At 35.7% G+C, this 16021-nt stretch overlaps 1 protein-coding gene and 1 long non-coding RNA gene across 3 annotated transcripts; one reads left to right on the forward strand and one right to left on the reverse strand.

Annotated features, from left to right (window-relative positions):
• The first annotated feature begins 1069 nt into the window (after positions 1-1069).
• LOC123868440 lies at positions 1070-2336 on the forward strand. The gene is made up of 2 exons (XR_006796642.1): positions 1070-1740; positions 2014-2336. It is a non-coding gene; the product is annotated as an uncharacterized LOC123868440 (long non-coding RNA).
• A 2205-nt stretch (positions 2337-4541) lies between these two features.
• Positions 4542-13110, reverse strand: LOC123868424 (ethanolamine-phosphate cytidylyltransferase). Of its 2 annotated transcripts, XR_006796641.1 has the most exons (9): positions 12739-13110; positions 11952-12202; positions 10585-10651; positions 9806-9883; positions 8422-8581; positions 7752-7940; positions 7231-7389; positions 5709-5990; positions 4542-5071 (listed from the first exon to the last, which is right to left on the reverse strand). XR_006796641.1 is itself a non-coding variant. In XM_045910959.1 (8 exons), the coding sequence occupies exons 1-8, from the start codon at positions 12789-12791 to the stop codon at positions 5805-5807; spliced, it is 1143 nt and encodes a 380-aa protein (XP_045766915.1). In that variant the 5' UTR covers positions 12792-13110; the 3' UTR covers positions 4542-5804. The 2 variants fall into 2 exon arrangements, 1 of the variants encoding a protein (XP_045766915.1); XM_045910959.1 differs by having other exon boundaries at positions 4542-5990.
• Between the last annotated feature and the right edge of the window lie 2911 nt (positions 13111-16021).

Here is a 16021-nt window from a genome sequence, read left to right on the forward strand (position 1 = left end):
TACCTACCTACTTATCGCTATCCCACTTCCTAACAAATTAGAGCGAGGCCTTTCGCTCCGTCAATCGTCTGAGCCATCTAAACCGATTTAGTCACTGTAGTCTACTACTAGGAGAGATGTTAGTATAAAGCTCTCTCTGTTACATAATCCAATACAAATGACAAAGACAAAAACTCAATGGGCGTTAGCCAACCAATTACAAATGAAACTATGTTATCGAATTCGAATGTTTTTTGAAACGTGTTTGTGATTGGTTGGCCACGCAGAATGCCCGCGACTTCGTCCGCGTGGATTTAGATTTAAATAGATCCCGTGGGAACTATTTGATTTTCCGGGATAAAAAGTTGCCTATTTCAATTACAGAGACGCAAGCTACTTCGGTACCAAATTTCACACAAATCGGTTAAGTGGATGGGTCTTTAAGAACCCCGCGGGAACTCTTTAATTTTCCGGGATAAAAACTAGCCTATGTCCGTCCCCGGGATATAAGCTAACCCTGTACCAAATTTCGTCAGAATCGGTCACACCGTTGGGCCGTGAAAAGGTAGCAGACAGACAGACAGACAGACACACTTTTGCATTTATAATATTAGTATGGATTAGTGTTAAACATAACAGAGAGAGCCGAAAGAGCCCTTAGATACCAACTAACTTCTCGCTGTGGATAGAGTACAGTGAAAGCGAAATGAAAAACTCAGTTCGTATCCTCTTCCCTCAGTGGGTACCATGTACCATACTTTTAACTAGCTAGAAAATCTAGAAATCAACGTTTTGTATACTTTAAAAAAAAACAATCACAATTTTTTTTTAATATTAAAAAAAATATTGTTATTGTTTTAAGTCTGATTGCTTAACATATTAATTCTTTTCTGCTATAAAGGTTCACGCAGCAGTAAATAAAAATCTAGTACGAAATCGACCAAATCCCAGGTGCACTCAGGGTGCACTAATAAAAATACCATGTGACATTTTCCGTAGTGTTGCCGGTTTCTAAAAACCTGCTAAAAATTCCTATTTGCTTTCACTAGTAAATACTAGGATAAATAAAACGCAACACTGATAGTATAATTTCATAATAAGTATATTGAATGAACAAAATTATTACAATTAGTTAATATATTCATATCGGCATAATTAATTACCTATTGGATTCACAGGGTAAAAATATTCCTAAAATAAATAAAAATACACAAACTTTGTACATAAAACTTAAACGACTAAGTACAATAATTATTATACAATTTTATAAGTTTTAAATATTGCTGAATATCTACAGTTTGAAACACTTAAAAATTTTAACAAATACAAATTATCTACAATATAAAACAACCGTGTAAATAACATTAACAGCACATGGGTTTTACAAGTTTTTTTTAAATAATCAAAATTTCATGGAAATCTTAAAATTATACATAACTAAGTACCTACTGAAAATATTATGCAATTATATTACTTTCCAAATAATTAAGGGCAAACCACGCTAAAAACTTAAATTATATAATGGTTGTTGAGGTTGCTTTGGAATGAAAAAAATATATATAAAATTCTATGAAATGCAATTAAATACAATAGTCGAAGAGCCCGTAATCGCCAGATCTACTACTTCAAGTATAAAGGCCCTATCTCACTAATAAAATTAATAATATACTGAACTTGCGATTGCCAACTTGTTTTTTAAGAAACTTGAATTTTGCCATTTTAACACAGATCATGTGAGCGTACTCAGAAATAAATGCTATAGTGCGTTTCATCGAATAGTACCTATGGCGTTATGTTGGCTCCCCTGTCTGTCTAAGTCATTGGCACCATATTTGCATAAGAAGACGCAGATTTTGTTTATTTTCATTTGATTTTCCTAAATGAATGAAATGAAAATCAAATGAAAATTAACAAAATCTGCGTCTTCTCATGCCAATATGGTGCCAATGACCACCCAACAGACAGGGGAGCCAACATAACGCCATAGGTACTATTCGATGAAACGCACTAAAGTGATGAGACATGATCTGTCAGCAAAGTGTCAACACGACACAGATAATAATATGTATATACAGATAAGCAACTTGCGTGGTGGCTACAATAGTCCCTCTTGCTCAAACAGAGGTACTTACTTGTGAAATGTCATTCTTTCTATTTTACTTTCGCTTCGGTTTTAAAAGCCTAGTATGTATATTGCAACCTGGTGGGTTGCAGGATACTAGGCTACTAGGCAATGACTCCAAAAAGAAAAATCAATTATTTCTGTAAAAAACTTGAGTCGACATAACCTCACTTTACGTTGTTTGTCACAATCTCACGAACAAAATACATTTAGACGAACAAAAATATTGGTCATGACAAGGACAATAAATTATCATTCTAATATGAGGTTAAATGAATTTAGCTATCTCGCTCTATGAGTAAGAGTCACAAACCTTCACAGGCACCTTCTACGGGTATTTGTTCTGAGAAACACGAAGACCATTCGACATAGTGCCAATTTTTATTCCCGGTACGCTCGGTGAGGCGTTATGAATCGGCACATTTCAGTCATCATATTATTATATGATGACGTAGAGGTCTGAAGTTCACGGGCTCTTACTCTACAGCAGATTAATGTCAGCTACCAGAATTAGTTTTATTTTTAAATAACCTATCTATCCTTTATCATTATGGAATAAAATTTAAACCGTTAGTAATTAATTTACCTAGCCAGATACCCGTATATCACATAGTTCAGATAAAAACAATTGTTTTCGAATGAGTAAATGAGTATATCACTATTATGTAATCTGTAACTATACGATGATGGGATTGCGGTGTATAATTCTATGAGGATAACTTGCTAATTTGTTGTTACGACACAGCAGCAGTCTCGCGAATAACTATACAGACCAAGGGTGAGATCACAGTTTTACGATATCGTAAAACTGTGGTGTGATGTGTGGTGAGATCAGTAGAGAGCGCTTTCTGACTTTGCTTAGAGTTAAGACAGAGTTAAAACGAGACAGATGTATATCCCTCACATAATCTGTCTCGTTTTAACTCAATCTTAAGTCTGAGCAAACTGAAACTATAAATTTCATCCTTAGAATAGCTAGATGCTGCATGTTCATTAAATAGTATGAAAACCATTAACCAACCGTGCCTATATTTTTCTAGCTATGATTACGTCACGCGCGTCATTTAGTGATAATCACAGACTTAGACAGAACTTTTTGTACCTGGAAAGAGGAACGAAAAACGGTTTGCGGTATCTAGCTACTCCAAGCCCGTGATACAGACACTAAGCAAATTCTCTGCAGTCAACATAGCAATAACTTTTGGAATGTGTCTATTTTTTATGTGGAGAAACTAATTATACGCTTTCATTAGCTGTCTCACTCTTACGAGGGAGGGTACAAATGGTTTAGTAAGTGTATAGGAAAAGGATGCATCTATCTAGCCAAGCCCGATAAGTAATTATATGCTTACATTAGCTGTCTCACTCTTACGAGGAAGGGTACAAATGGTTTAGTAAGTGTAGAGGAAAAGGATGCATCTATCTAGCCAAGCCCGATAAGTAATTATATGCTTACATTAGCTGTCTCACTCTTACGAGGGAGGGTACAACATGGTTCAGAAAGTGTAGAGGAAAAGGATGCAACTATCTAGCCAAGCCCGATGTTATTACGACTACGTGATGCCCACGATTTCATATGCGTGGAGTTATTTTTCAAGAATCCTGTGGGATTTTTCGGGCGAAAATGTAGCCTAAAGCCATCTTCAGGATGTAAGATGTTTCCTTACTAAGTAAATGATGCCCACAACTTCAATCACGTGGATTTAGGTTTTAAAAATACCGTGGTAGATAACTCTTTGATTTTCCCGACAAAGTGTAGCCATGTCCATCCTCAGGATGTAAGATGTCTCTTTACCAAATTTCGACAAAATTGCTATCTTTTGACGGCCTATCCTCTTAACCGATTAAGCGGAGGGGCCGTCAAAAGGTAGCAAACAGACAGACACACTTCCGTATTTGTAATATTGGTATGGATATAGTAAATAGTATGGATTAGTATGGAATAATAGTAATACAGTGAAAATTAATCGAAGGGTTATATGATTCTCTACAATGCAACGAGAATTAAATAGTAGGCTAAAGTACGCTCCATAGACCTCAGCCTAAGATAACCGGCGAAATACTAGGTAATAAGACACGCTCAATATTTATCACAATTGCATCATGATTCGTGATTAATGAAAATGTAATTAGATGAACATCGTGATCTATCAACACATTGATTAATACATCTAAATGTTGTATAGAAGCAGGCGTTATTTTGCGGAAGTCCATGATATTCAATGAACCAAAAGCTAAATCTATACTAATATTATAAAGAGGAAACCTTTGTATTTTTGTATGTTTGTATTGAATAGGCTCAAAAACTACTGGACCGATTTCAAAATTTCTTTTACCATTACTTAGAGGGATTCTTCCGAATCCGTATAGGCTATATTTTATCCCGGAAAATAGATAGGATTTTTCGTGGTAGTGTCCACCCGTGCGAAGCCGGGGCGGGTCGCTAGTTTGATATAATCCGCTAAACCAGACAAACCACTCGACGTACGTTTCGCCCCGACACCGGAGAGCCTCCTGAGGCATCCTCAGGAGATGTAGACCTTACAATGCCTAATTGCAAAGAGTTCTTTGTAATTAGGCATTGAGGATACTCCAGTACGTTGAATGCTTTGTCTGGTTAAGTGGATTATAGCAAATTAAGCTTTTGGTTCCTTGTATACAAAACATCTAAATCACGATTCAAATATAACGCATAGGTAAGAGAATCCGAAAATCTGAAGTATTTTTGATAGCATCAACGTTTTGTTACAACCGAAATCTCAAAGGTAAATTTTAATATATAATTCACTATAATATTTATAACATTTAAGAGTAACATGTACAAACATGTACTGTACATACTGTGACAAGATTTTTAATATAATTTATGTACAGACGTATGTGTAAGGAAAAAGTTAGACAGGGTGCATTTCAACTGAAGCGAAGCAGAGCGGAAATGCGTTCAATAGACCAATCTGTTTGTTAGATGTCAATCTGACCAAGTTGTTAGATGACCTGATAATTTTATCACGTATCAAACCACCTCTCAATAATCTGATTTGTCGAAAACGTTTCTGCTCAGCTTTGTTCAGCTCCGCTTCAGTGGAACGAACCTTCATTAGACGAAAGAAAAGTCAATTAAAAAATAAATGGTCTAGCATACTATGCATAAGTGACGCCAAGATTTTTGAAGATATTTCTCGCAGATACCTGTTTTAAGGTGTGTTTCCACTGACGCGGAGCGGAAACGTATTCAATAGTCAAAGACTCGACACGTTCTCGCTCAGCTTTGCTTCAGTGACAATGCATCTTAATGCATATGCGACGCTACTCGTCATCACCTGAATCACCTGAATCCTTGTAATAATTGTGTATTATTATTCATTATCTATAATATTATGACATTCGCACAACACTAGTACAAGTTAAGTATAATCTGGAAAACTTTTATTGTTTTCAAGAGTAATTAATCTAAAGCACCTAGTTTTAAAATCGTGCATCTTCATTATAACCAATTTTTAATTCACAAAGTTTTCACTACGGCGCTGCCGCTGGATGTAGATGAACTCGTTATCGAATTACGTTTTCGAAAACTATAAAAGTCATACTGGGCCTGGCTTGATATTTATTGATTTTATTGACAGTTTTCTTCATCCATATTTTTCCATTACTCTGTCGTTTTATAATATTGTTTTAAAATTTAAATTAAAATACAAATTCGACTTTAAGCCGCATACCCCTTAACACCTTCACAGTTACCATTTTGTTTGATATGCTCCTTCTGCACTGATTTCATTGCGGCGACTTCCTTTTTCTCTTTGCGCGAATTTCGCTCTTCGAATTCAAGTCTGTGGCGAATTATTCGTTGTACTATATCCTCTGTGGTCATAGTGTTGCCAGAATTCAGTGTCTGTAAAAATAAGTCACTCTTTCAACAAAATATTCCACTGCATCAAGATTTTACGCAAGTTTCAAAATCTAAAGAGTTTGCTTATACAAAGTGTTTTTATTGTATAATTAACAAGCGTAAGACATCCTTTTGACAATGTTCCCTGCAGATTAGGATAGGTCTGCTTTTTTATCTGTCAATAGTTTACGGCGCATCGATGAATACTCCATAAAAATACTAGAATAAAATCAGGCTGGTCCCACTTGGTTATGTGACCAGAAAAAAAAAAGCGGCGCGCCCCTTCGACGGCACTTTCGTAACCCTTAGCTCTTCTGAGTAAGATACAAACATAACGTGATAGAAAGAGAGACATTTTGTAGTTTAATACAGATTTCAGACACGCAAGCGCTGTGCGAACTGAATTGCACTTTATTGAGACGCATTTTATTTTAACGTCTTTACGGAGTGGTTCTTCTGTACCTGGATACTACTATTAATTAGTATTCTGTGGTAAAACTTACCTTAAAACAACCTCGTTGTTTGGGAACTTTGTATGGGTCTGAGCCATCTCTGTCCAGCGGGATCTGCGTGACGCCGTGACATACTACTTGCACTTTGAAGTGATCCATCGGATCTGCTGCCACGTTGTGTCACATCGATCACTAACTCGTGAACTTAGTAGAATATACATAATATAAAAACTTACCTTAAAACAACCTCGTTGTTTGGGAACTTTGTATGGGTCTGAGCCATCTCTGTCCAGCGGGATCTGCGTGACGCCGTGACATACTACTTGCACTTTGAAGTGATCCATCGGATCTGCTGCCACGTTGTGTCACATCGATCACTAACTCGTGAACTTAGTAGAATATACATAATATAAAAACTTACCTTAAAACAACCTCGTTGTTTGGGAACTTTGTATGGGTCTGAACCATCTCTGTCCAGCGGGATCTGCGTGACGCCGTGACATACTACTTGCACTTTGAAGTGATCCATCGGATCTGCTGCCACGTTGTGTCACATCGATCACTAACTCGTGAACTTAGTAGAATATACATAATATAAAAACTTACCTTAAAACAACCTCGTTGTTTGGGAACTTTGTATGGGTCTGAACCATCTCTGTCCAGCGGGATCTGCGTGACGCCGTGACATACTACTTGCACTTTGAAGTGATCCATCGGATCTTCTGCCACGCTGTATCACATCGACCACTAACTCGTGAACTTAGTAGAATATACATAATATAAAAACTTACCTTAAAACAACCTCGTTGTTTGGGAACTTTGTATGGGTCTGAACCATCTCTGTCCAGCGGGATCTGCGTGACGCCGTGACATACTACTTGCACTTTGAAGTGATCCATCAGATCTGCTGTCACACTGTAAGGTGCGCCGATCACTACTTCGTGAACGTACTGAAAATAAAATATAATATTGTAAACTAGATTTTACGTATTATAATAGTAGGTAACCGTCTGTGGTGGTATTTATTTTTGAACTTTATTATATACTAAATGATGCCCGCGACTTCATCCACGTGGATTTAGGTTTAAAAATTCCAAGGAAACTTCAATTTTCGGGGATAAAAAGGCAGTTTCAGCCCATGTCTATCACTGGTGTCTCTTCTATCTCTTTACCAAAATTTCATCAAAATCGATTAAGAAAGGGGCCGCAAAAAAAATCGGGCCGTGAAAAGCTATCAGACAGACAGATAAAGAGACAGACACACTTTTAACTAAATAAAATATTATAGTATGGACTATGGATAATTAATAACCTTGCAGGCAAGCACAGAGAGCACCCGTTCGTGAAGGTTCATGATGGGATAATTAGATCCTTTGTAGCGGTTCACTTCGAGGTCTGTATGCAGACCCACGATCAGGAAGTCGCCTTGCCCGTGCGCCGCCTCCAGGAAATCCAAATGCCCCACGTGGAATAGATCGAACGCTCCCGCTACGTAGACCACCTGAAAAATATTATTTTTAAAATTGTTATTAGGTACAGGATAGCAGGACACCGACACCGCAAGCTACCTGATGACAACCATGCCTTACAAAGGGGTTTATCCGTAGTGCACTCCATTCAAACGTAGTTTGGCTCTGATTTGGATACTAACTGCGTGACTCGCGTGGATTCTACGCGACAAAATATAATATGTCCTACCAAAGAGTACATAGAGTGCTATAGAATTATAGACTATATCAATTATCGCGAAAAAATACACATTTCCTATAGTTAAGCGGACGAAGTCGCGGGCAATACTATTACATAATAAGACGTCATATTATCACGCGTTTTTATTCTACGTCTCAAAATTACTGATACAATGTAAAAGGTACTAAGTTTAAGGTCAAATGTGATCTACAGGTTTTAATAACAGTTTTAGTTTTAACGACGTACATCTTAGATTTAATGTTGAGTACCTATGTACTTAGTTGACTACTTACTCTATCGGTAGGTTTAGGTGAGAGACCACTGCTGAACTGTATAATCTTCTGTGTAGTAGGCAGGAACTGTGAGCAGCCAGTGTATGGCGACCGGGCGGTTGAGTCCGTCCCGAGGTTTGACGAGTGCTCTAGAGCTACTGTGTATTCTTTGTCACCTCTCCTGAAAATTATAGCATGCCTTAAGTGTCAGCATTCAATATAATAATGATAAAAGATGCTTAGTTGTGTAAATTCAATAAAATGAGAAAGATTTTGGAACTGAATTTAATTTAATGTTTAATTTGACATTGGAATTGAAATCAAACATTGAATGTAATATAATTCATTTTCAAATTTTTCTCTAATAATTCTAATTCCTAATCCTAATCCTCGGAAAATCAAAGAGTTCCTACGGGTCAAAAAAAACCAAAATCCACGTGGGCGAAGCCGCGGGTATTCTCTAGTATAATATTATAAATGTGTAAGTGTGGATGTTTGTTACTCAATCACGCAAAAACGGCTGAAAGGATTTGGATGAAATTTGGAATGGAGATAGATTATACCCTGGATTAACACATAAACTACTTTTTATACCGGAAAATCAAAAAGTTACCGCGGGATTTTGAGAAACGTAAATCCACGCGGACGAAGTCGCTGGCATAAGCTATTGTAATTATAAATATTATATTTCTATTCATATGATCATTGATATTGGACTGTTAATATTATAGACTAGCTGATGCCCGCAGCTTCGCCCGCGTGGATTTAGGGTCTGAAATCCCGTGGGAAAGTTGTCACAAAGTTCCTCTATCGATTAAAAAAAAAATTACGCAAATCGGTTCAGAAATCTCGGAGATTTCGGTGTACATAGGAAGAAAAACACAACTCCCTTTTTGAAAGTCGGTTAAAAAAGTAGCCTATGTTACTCCCTTATCAATCCTCTACTTGTCTGTGAAAACCCCGTCAAAATCGGTCCAGCCGTTCCGAAGATTAGCCTTTTCAAACAGACAGACAGACAGACAGACAGACAGACAGACAAAAATTTTAAAAACGTGTGATTCAGTGTTGGTATCGTTCGAATAACCATATGAGCTTAATATGAGGTAGTTATTTCGAAATTACAGACAGACACTCCAATTTTATTTATTAGTATAGATAGTATAGATTAGTGAGTAATAAATTTACAGATTTTTGCTATATGCAGAATTAATAAAAATAGGTACATAAACTATTTGATAACATCATAAACAGTCAGTTATTCAGGAAATTAATTTCCTTACTTAAACTAAATAATATGTAATCAGAAGTGTGAAGTTTCACAATACACTAATCATTTACTATGTTAGGTCAGAGGAAATAACTATCTGTACATAAATATATTATGTATGTTGTATAAAGATAATACTTGAAATGCTCGCGAGTGAGTAGCAGCATCCTTCCCACTAGATCTGTAGTAGACACACCGGCTGTTCGCATTACTTCTCTGAAATAAATGTTTATTTTTTATTTTAAGTTACTTTTAATTTATACTTATTAAAGTTATTAAGAAAATTAACAGGACTTTTGGGAGACCAATGTCCAATATACTATATCTACAAAGATAATGCTGACTGCATTTATATTTTCAGAAAACAAACAAGAAACAAGTGTACCTAAATTAAAAATTTATAACACCCCCGACAAGTGAAGGTTACAGTAACTAGAAAAGAGCGGATAACTTTTAAACAGCTGAACCGATTTTTTTGGATTATAGCTAAGAACACTCTCGATCAAGCCACCTTTCAAATAAAAAAAACTTAATTAAAATCGGTTCATTAGTTTAGGAGCATTAGGATACACAGACACACAGATACACAGATACACACGTCAAACTTATAACACCCCTCTTTTTGGGATGGGGGTTAAAAATCATAACAAAAATAAGTTTGTTTCTGATTAGTTCTTCTTTTTTGATTGGGCAAAATAATTTTTATAAGCACACCTGCAGAACCTTATGTATATGTATTCTCACACACACTGCATTTATTATTTATTCAATAAAGGAAGTTCTCTTAAATGGTTTCATAAATTATTTCTTGCATTCTTTTGCAAAAAGTACTAGAACGCAATGTCCTTGAGACTGAGGTTGCAGAGAGACAGACAATTATGTGTTAGTTAATTATTATTATTGGTTTAAGTACATACTTGTATCTCCCAGCCTCTTTCACTAAGTGATATGTATCAATTCCATCTGCTGTGACTGTGATATCATCTGAAATACAAAAATCAAATTAATATATTCAAAAATTCTAACGAACTAAATGATGAGTACTGATTCAGTATTTATAAATTAAACTAAATACAGTACATTGGTCCTGTTTTAAAAACACAGTTTTACTTTACTTAATTGTGTGTGTGTTTACTTAATCTTGGATGTTTTCAATGCTTATTTTATGGTCTAAAATGGTTTAAGTAATTTTTTTTAAGTCTTATTAACTGAGCTACCAATAAATAATAAGTACTATTGATTGAGCTGTTTGATTTTATTTTGGTGTAAATAGGACTCCTGCTATAATTTCTACATGCAAACAGGTGAAATTAGACGAACACAACTAATAACAGTGGCCTGTCTGATCTGATGTGTAGGTATTGTATATTATCCACAAACATAGCAAAAGCTTTATCAATTTCATGCAGTAAATTACCAGTATACTACTGTTAACTATGATTTTATAATAAAGTAAGTACAATAATTGTATATAATATGTAGGTAATACATATGCATTGCGACATGTATAAAGTATAAACAGAACAAACAAATAAAAAAGTATTCTCATGCTTCTATTGTTAGTGAATATGTATTTTTTGCTTGAACATAATAAGTTTATTATTGTAAGAATTTATGGTTGCTATTTTTTGTCTGTCTGTTATCTTTTTACAGCCTGTCTGTTTAACTGATTTTGACAAAACTTGATACAGGAATAGCTTGCATTCCAGAGATAGACACAGACTTTGAGTCAGATCTCAGAAATTCAAAGAGTTCGCACATGTTTTTAATAAAACCCCATTTGCTTAACCAAATCTGACGAAACTTGGTAAGGAAATAGCTTGCATCCTGGAGATGGGCACACTTTATATCCATGAAAATCAAAGGTATAAAATCAAAGACAAGAAGTCCCTGGCATCATCTTGTTAAATATGATAATTGTTGTTTTCTCAATCCATTAACTTTGACTGAGTAAAATTTAACATTTAAATAATTTACGTAAACTAGAACTTCTCAGAAAAATATTTCAGTAGTATTACAGTAAAATATAATTGATTTATCAATTCATTTTTTTTAAGTTTTTCATTAATTATAACTGAGTATGTAACATTTAAATAATTACTTAATGTAAACTAGAAGTTGCAAGACAGTTTCAGTTACAGATTTAAAATGTACTAGTAATCAATCAGGTTCTACTTATCTAATTATGTACTTATTGTAAGCTTTAAAATTGAATGGATTTGACCATGCCTTGGATTGCCTTTATTGCATATTTTTAAAAAATTAAGTAAAAACCATATCCCACCTCCATGCACACAAAAATCACACTGGTATTTGTCTAATGTTTCTAGTGTTGTGACATAGGGTGCTCCCTCCACCACTTGGTCCACCCACTTTATTGCACGAACCATTTTGTATCTCTCCTCTTGCGTAAATACTGGCGGACCCTTATGTTTTGAAATTTCGGCATCTGTGTGTACACCTACTATTAGGACATCACCAAGAGCTTTGGCTTGTCTTAGGGAATTGGCATGACCAAAGTGGACCATATCATAACTGAAATTAAAAAATAAAATATTATTTTCAAATACATAGTTACCTATTTATTTTAAAAAACTGTATAGGTTTTTCTAACTCTATATAGATTTTTTAAATACCTATGCTTACATAGATTATTGTAGTAGGGAATAAAAAAGGTATAAATTTTTACTGAGGTTAATTTACCAAGCTGGATCTATAATTTTAACAGTCAGTCGTGTAAATTGAATTCATAGGTACTCCATTTACAATTGAACTAATTATAGCTATTACAGTGTTGGGAATTGAGCCACGGTATTGTTTCACTTGTGGAAACTTGAGTATCAAGAAAAGAAAATACAAAGTATCGGATCGAAATAAAAAAAGATTCATAGCGATTGTTTAGTAAACCGCGGTCTTGGTAAAGGTTGTACTTAATAGAAAATTTTGACAAGTTTCTCTTTGACTATAACATGAGCAAGCTGCTTATTTTAATGCATATTAAATTAAAAAAGTTCGTTTAATTGGAATCACAAATGAGAACTGTAACAAAAAAATAAAAATCATTGATTTACCATCCATCACACCACACGCGTATTTCCTTTTTATGTTCCTTATTCTCACTCATGTTCTGGGTATTTTTTATAACTTGAAAAATTGAAATAAATCTGGTTTGATTGTATTTAATTTAAAATTTAATATTCAATATTCACAAAATAAAATTCAAACTGACAACACGACTGACGTTCACAATGACACTCCGAATTTGAAAAACTGAATGAAAATCTGCTAGAGCTTGACATGGGCGATGGGAGCACCGGGTAGGGAAGGCCGAGCAAAATTGAACGATCATTGAACGTGAAAGAGGAATTTATGACTCTTGAATCTTTGATTGTGAGTCATTGTTTGGTTCGTTTGCGTGTCGTATGATTTTACTATAAATATAACATACGTCGTAATGATTCCACCGTGTTCCACCGTCATACCAACCTATTATATACCTACCGGTGCTATTTACATAACTACCTAATCAGACTACTATAATGTAGGTAACTACCTATGGTGATTACATACCTACTCTTTGGTATGTCTGACCATTATCTTTCGCAGGCTCGAAAATCCCATCCGTCCGTTTTTGAACGATACTTGCTCAGAGACGAGTGTACCGTAGGTACCTACTACTTTTTATCCCAGAAAATCAAAAAGTTTCTATGAGATTTTTAAAAATCTAAATTCGCGAGCGTTTGTCTTCATTACAATGAAGAAGATGAAGGATTTTAAATTTTAATTATAAAGACTACGCTTCGCAGAACTGTATGAATTATCTATTTACTCGTAACTGTGTTCTCCAACACAACTTAGGTGGTTAGGTAACGGTTTTCAAAAATTTCTTTATAGGTTCGTACATTTAGAGTCAGACTATGAACGCTAATTAGGAACAGTCCAGAGTGGTCCAGAGTGTCGAGTTTACATGGTTACACAGGCACCTAGGTGACCATCTAAACCCGATTGTATCATTTTCAGGCTAGTTTTGTGTGTGAATTCGTTCAGTAGTTAGGTACCTATAGTGCGTGACAGGTGGAGATGGCAACCAGGGTGCGGACAGCCCCCGCGCTAACCCGCTGCAAGTGTGCGGGGCGTCCCCCCGCCTCATACCCCGATTGTCATCTCAACCTGTCGCGTACCTAAGTACCTATTATTAACCCCCGACCCAAAAAGAGGGGTCTTATAAGTTTGACGTATGTATCCTAAACTAATGACCGATTTTAATTTAGTTTTTTTTGTTTGAAAGGTGGCTTGATTGAGAGTGTTCTTAGCAGCTATGATCCAAGAAAATCTGTTCAGTTGTTTGAAAGTTATCAGTTCTTTTCTAGTTATTGTAACCTTCACTTGTCGGGGGTGTTATAAATTTTTAATTTACACTTGTACCTAATTAAGTTGCTTTGTAAACGATAATTTTATTATACCTATAGGTATGGTGGATCTTTAGGTACATGTGATATGATATATATATGATAAAACCGGATAGTTTACCTACCTACGTACCATTCAAATACTTAATATAGCAATTTCATTAAATCGGTTATCATATTACATATTCATTTGACACGATTGATTTATCTAATCGTGAACGACTTGTAATTGGCTGGTGTAAGTCACGCCACTCTTGTGATGGATAAAAGATTTTGATAGTCCCAGAGCCTATGACTTGTATTCCGTTTGCGATTACGCAAACCTTGGTGTGCTTTGGTAGTACTGTACTAAAAAACCAGCCAAGTGCGAGTCAGATTCGCGCACCGAGGGTTCCGTACTCAGGAATTCTTTCCGACATTTTGCTCGATAAATCAAAAACTATGTATTAAAATAAATAAAAATCTGTTTTAGAATGTACCTACAGATAAAGCTCTTTGATACGATACCCCACTTGGTATAGTTATATTACTTTGAAGATTTTTAATATTTTAGGGTTCCATACCTCAAAAAGAAAAACGGAACTTTTATGATCACTTTGTTGTATGTCTGACTGTCTTTCCGTATGTCGTGTTTCTTAGGTCTTATAGCATGAGTAAAGGAAAAAATCCGAAAACCGCGAATTTTCGATATCACAAAAAAACCGGCCAAGTGCGAGTCGGACTCGAAAAATAATTAATACTTACCTAATTACCTCCTTACTTTCTTTATAAAAGCTTTCCAAATTGGTTATTTATGATCTACTTTACTTAATAAAAAAAATCCAGTTTAGATAAATAGGTTAGTCGCCGAATCCAACTCGGCTGGGCAATGGCTGGGCAGCGTTCGGGACTCGGCTGGGCAGCGTTCGGGAAGCTTCGAGATATCTGCTCGTCCAAAACTCCTCAGTGGGTGCTTGAAGACCAAAGATCTTCAAATTGTGTGTTACCAGTGATGACATAGGTATGGATTCAAGACAATTTTTTTGCAATTAGACATTGACAATTAGACATTTTAAGGTCTACATCTCCTGAGGATGCTCCGGTGTCGCATACAGATTTCGTTGGTTTGGCGGATTATAGCACATTAAGCTTTTGGTTCCTTGGATTCAAGACGTCATGATCGCTAATTACGGGCTTCATAAGAAAGCTCAGAGTCACTCAGCGTTAACGGAGAGAGTTATGCTAGGAGTTTCTATACGTGATCAAATCAGAAACGAGATCCGTTCGGAGAATCATAGTAACCGACATAGTTCAACGGGTTTAGAGGCTGATGAGCCAATGGCATGGCACATAGGGAATACCTATTTATGTTTACCTACTTAGATTCACAGTTTTCAACTGGCTCTTATACTTTTATTATACTCCCAAGCAAGCAAATTAGGTATTTAAAATTATCTCAAAGCAACGTCTTGTCAATTAATAGGCCATTCACTCCGTCCATCCGGAGTCCAGAGAAATGAACTTTCTTTTAAGTTCCTTCTAATTTCTAACCAATTCTTATGAATAGGTAGGCATTAATTAATGAAAGCCACAGACATGAAAGCCATGAAAATAATTATTTTATTAGATGACGCCCGAAGCTTTGCCCGCGTGGATTTAGGTTTTTAAAAATCCCATGGGAACTGGGATAATTTCTAAATCCCATCAGCTTTGGTGGTCAGGTCCCCTGTAGCATCAGGATTGAGGAGTTAGAATCCAAATTTTTTATGGAACAATGTAGCAAAATTCCCTTATATCGATTAAAAAAAAAATTACGCAAATCGGTTCCGAAATCTCTTAGATATCCGTGTACATAGGTAGACAAACACAACTCTTCCATTTTTGAAAGTCGGTTAAAAAAGTAGCCTATGTTACTCCTTGGCTAATTCCTCTACTTGTTAGTGAATGTCCCGTCAATATAGGTCCA

Source organism: Maniola jurtina, chromosome 9 (assembly GCF_905333055.1).
Source record: "Maniola jurtina chromosome 9, ilManJurt1.1, whole genome shotgun sequence".
Lineage (NCBI taxonomy): Eukaryota > Metazoa > Arthropoda > Insecta > Lepidoptera > Nymphalidae > Maniola > Maniola jurtina.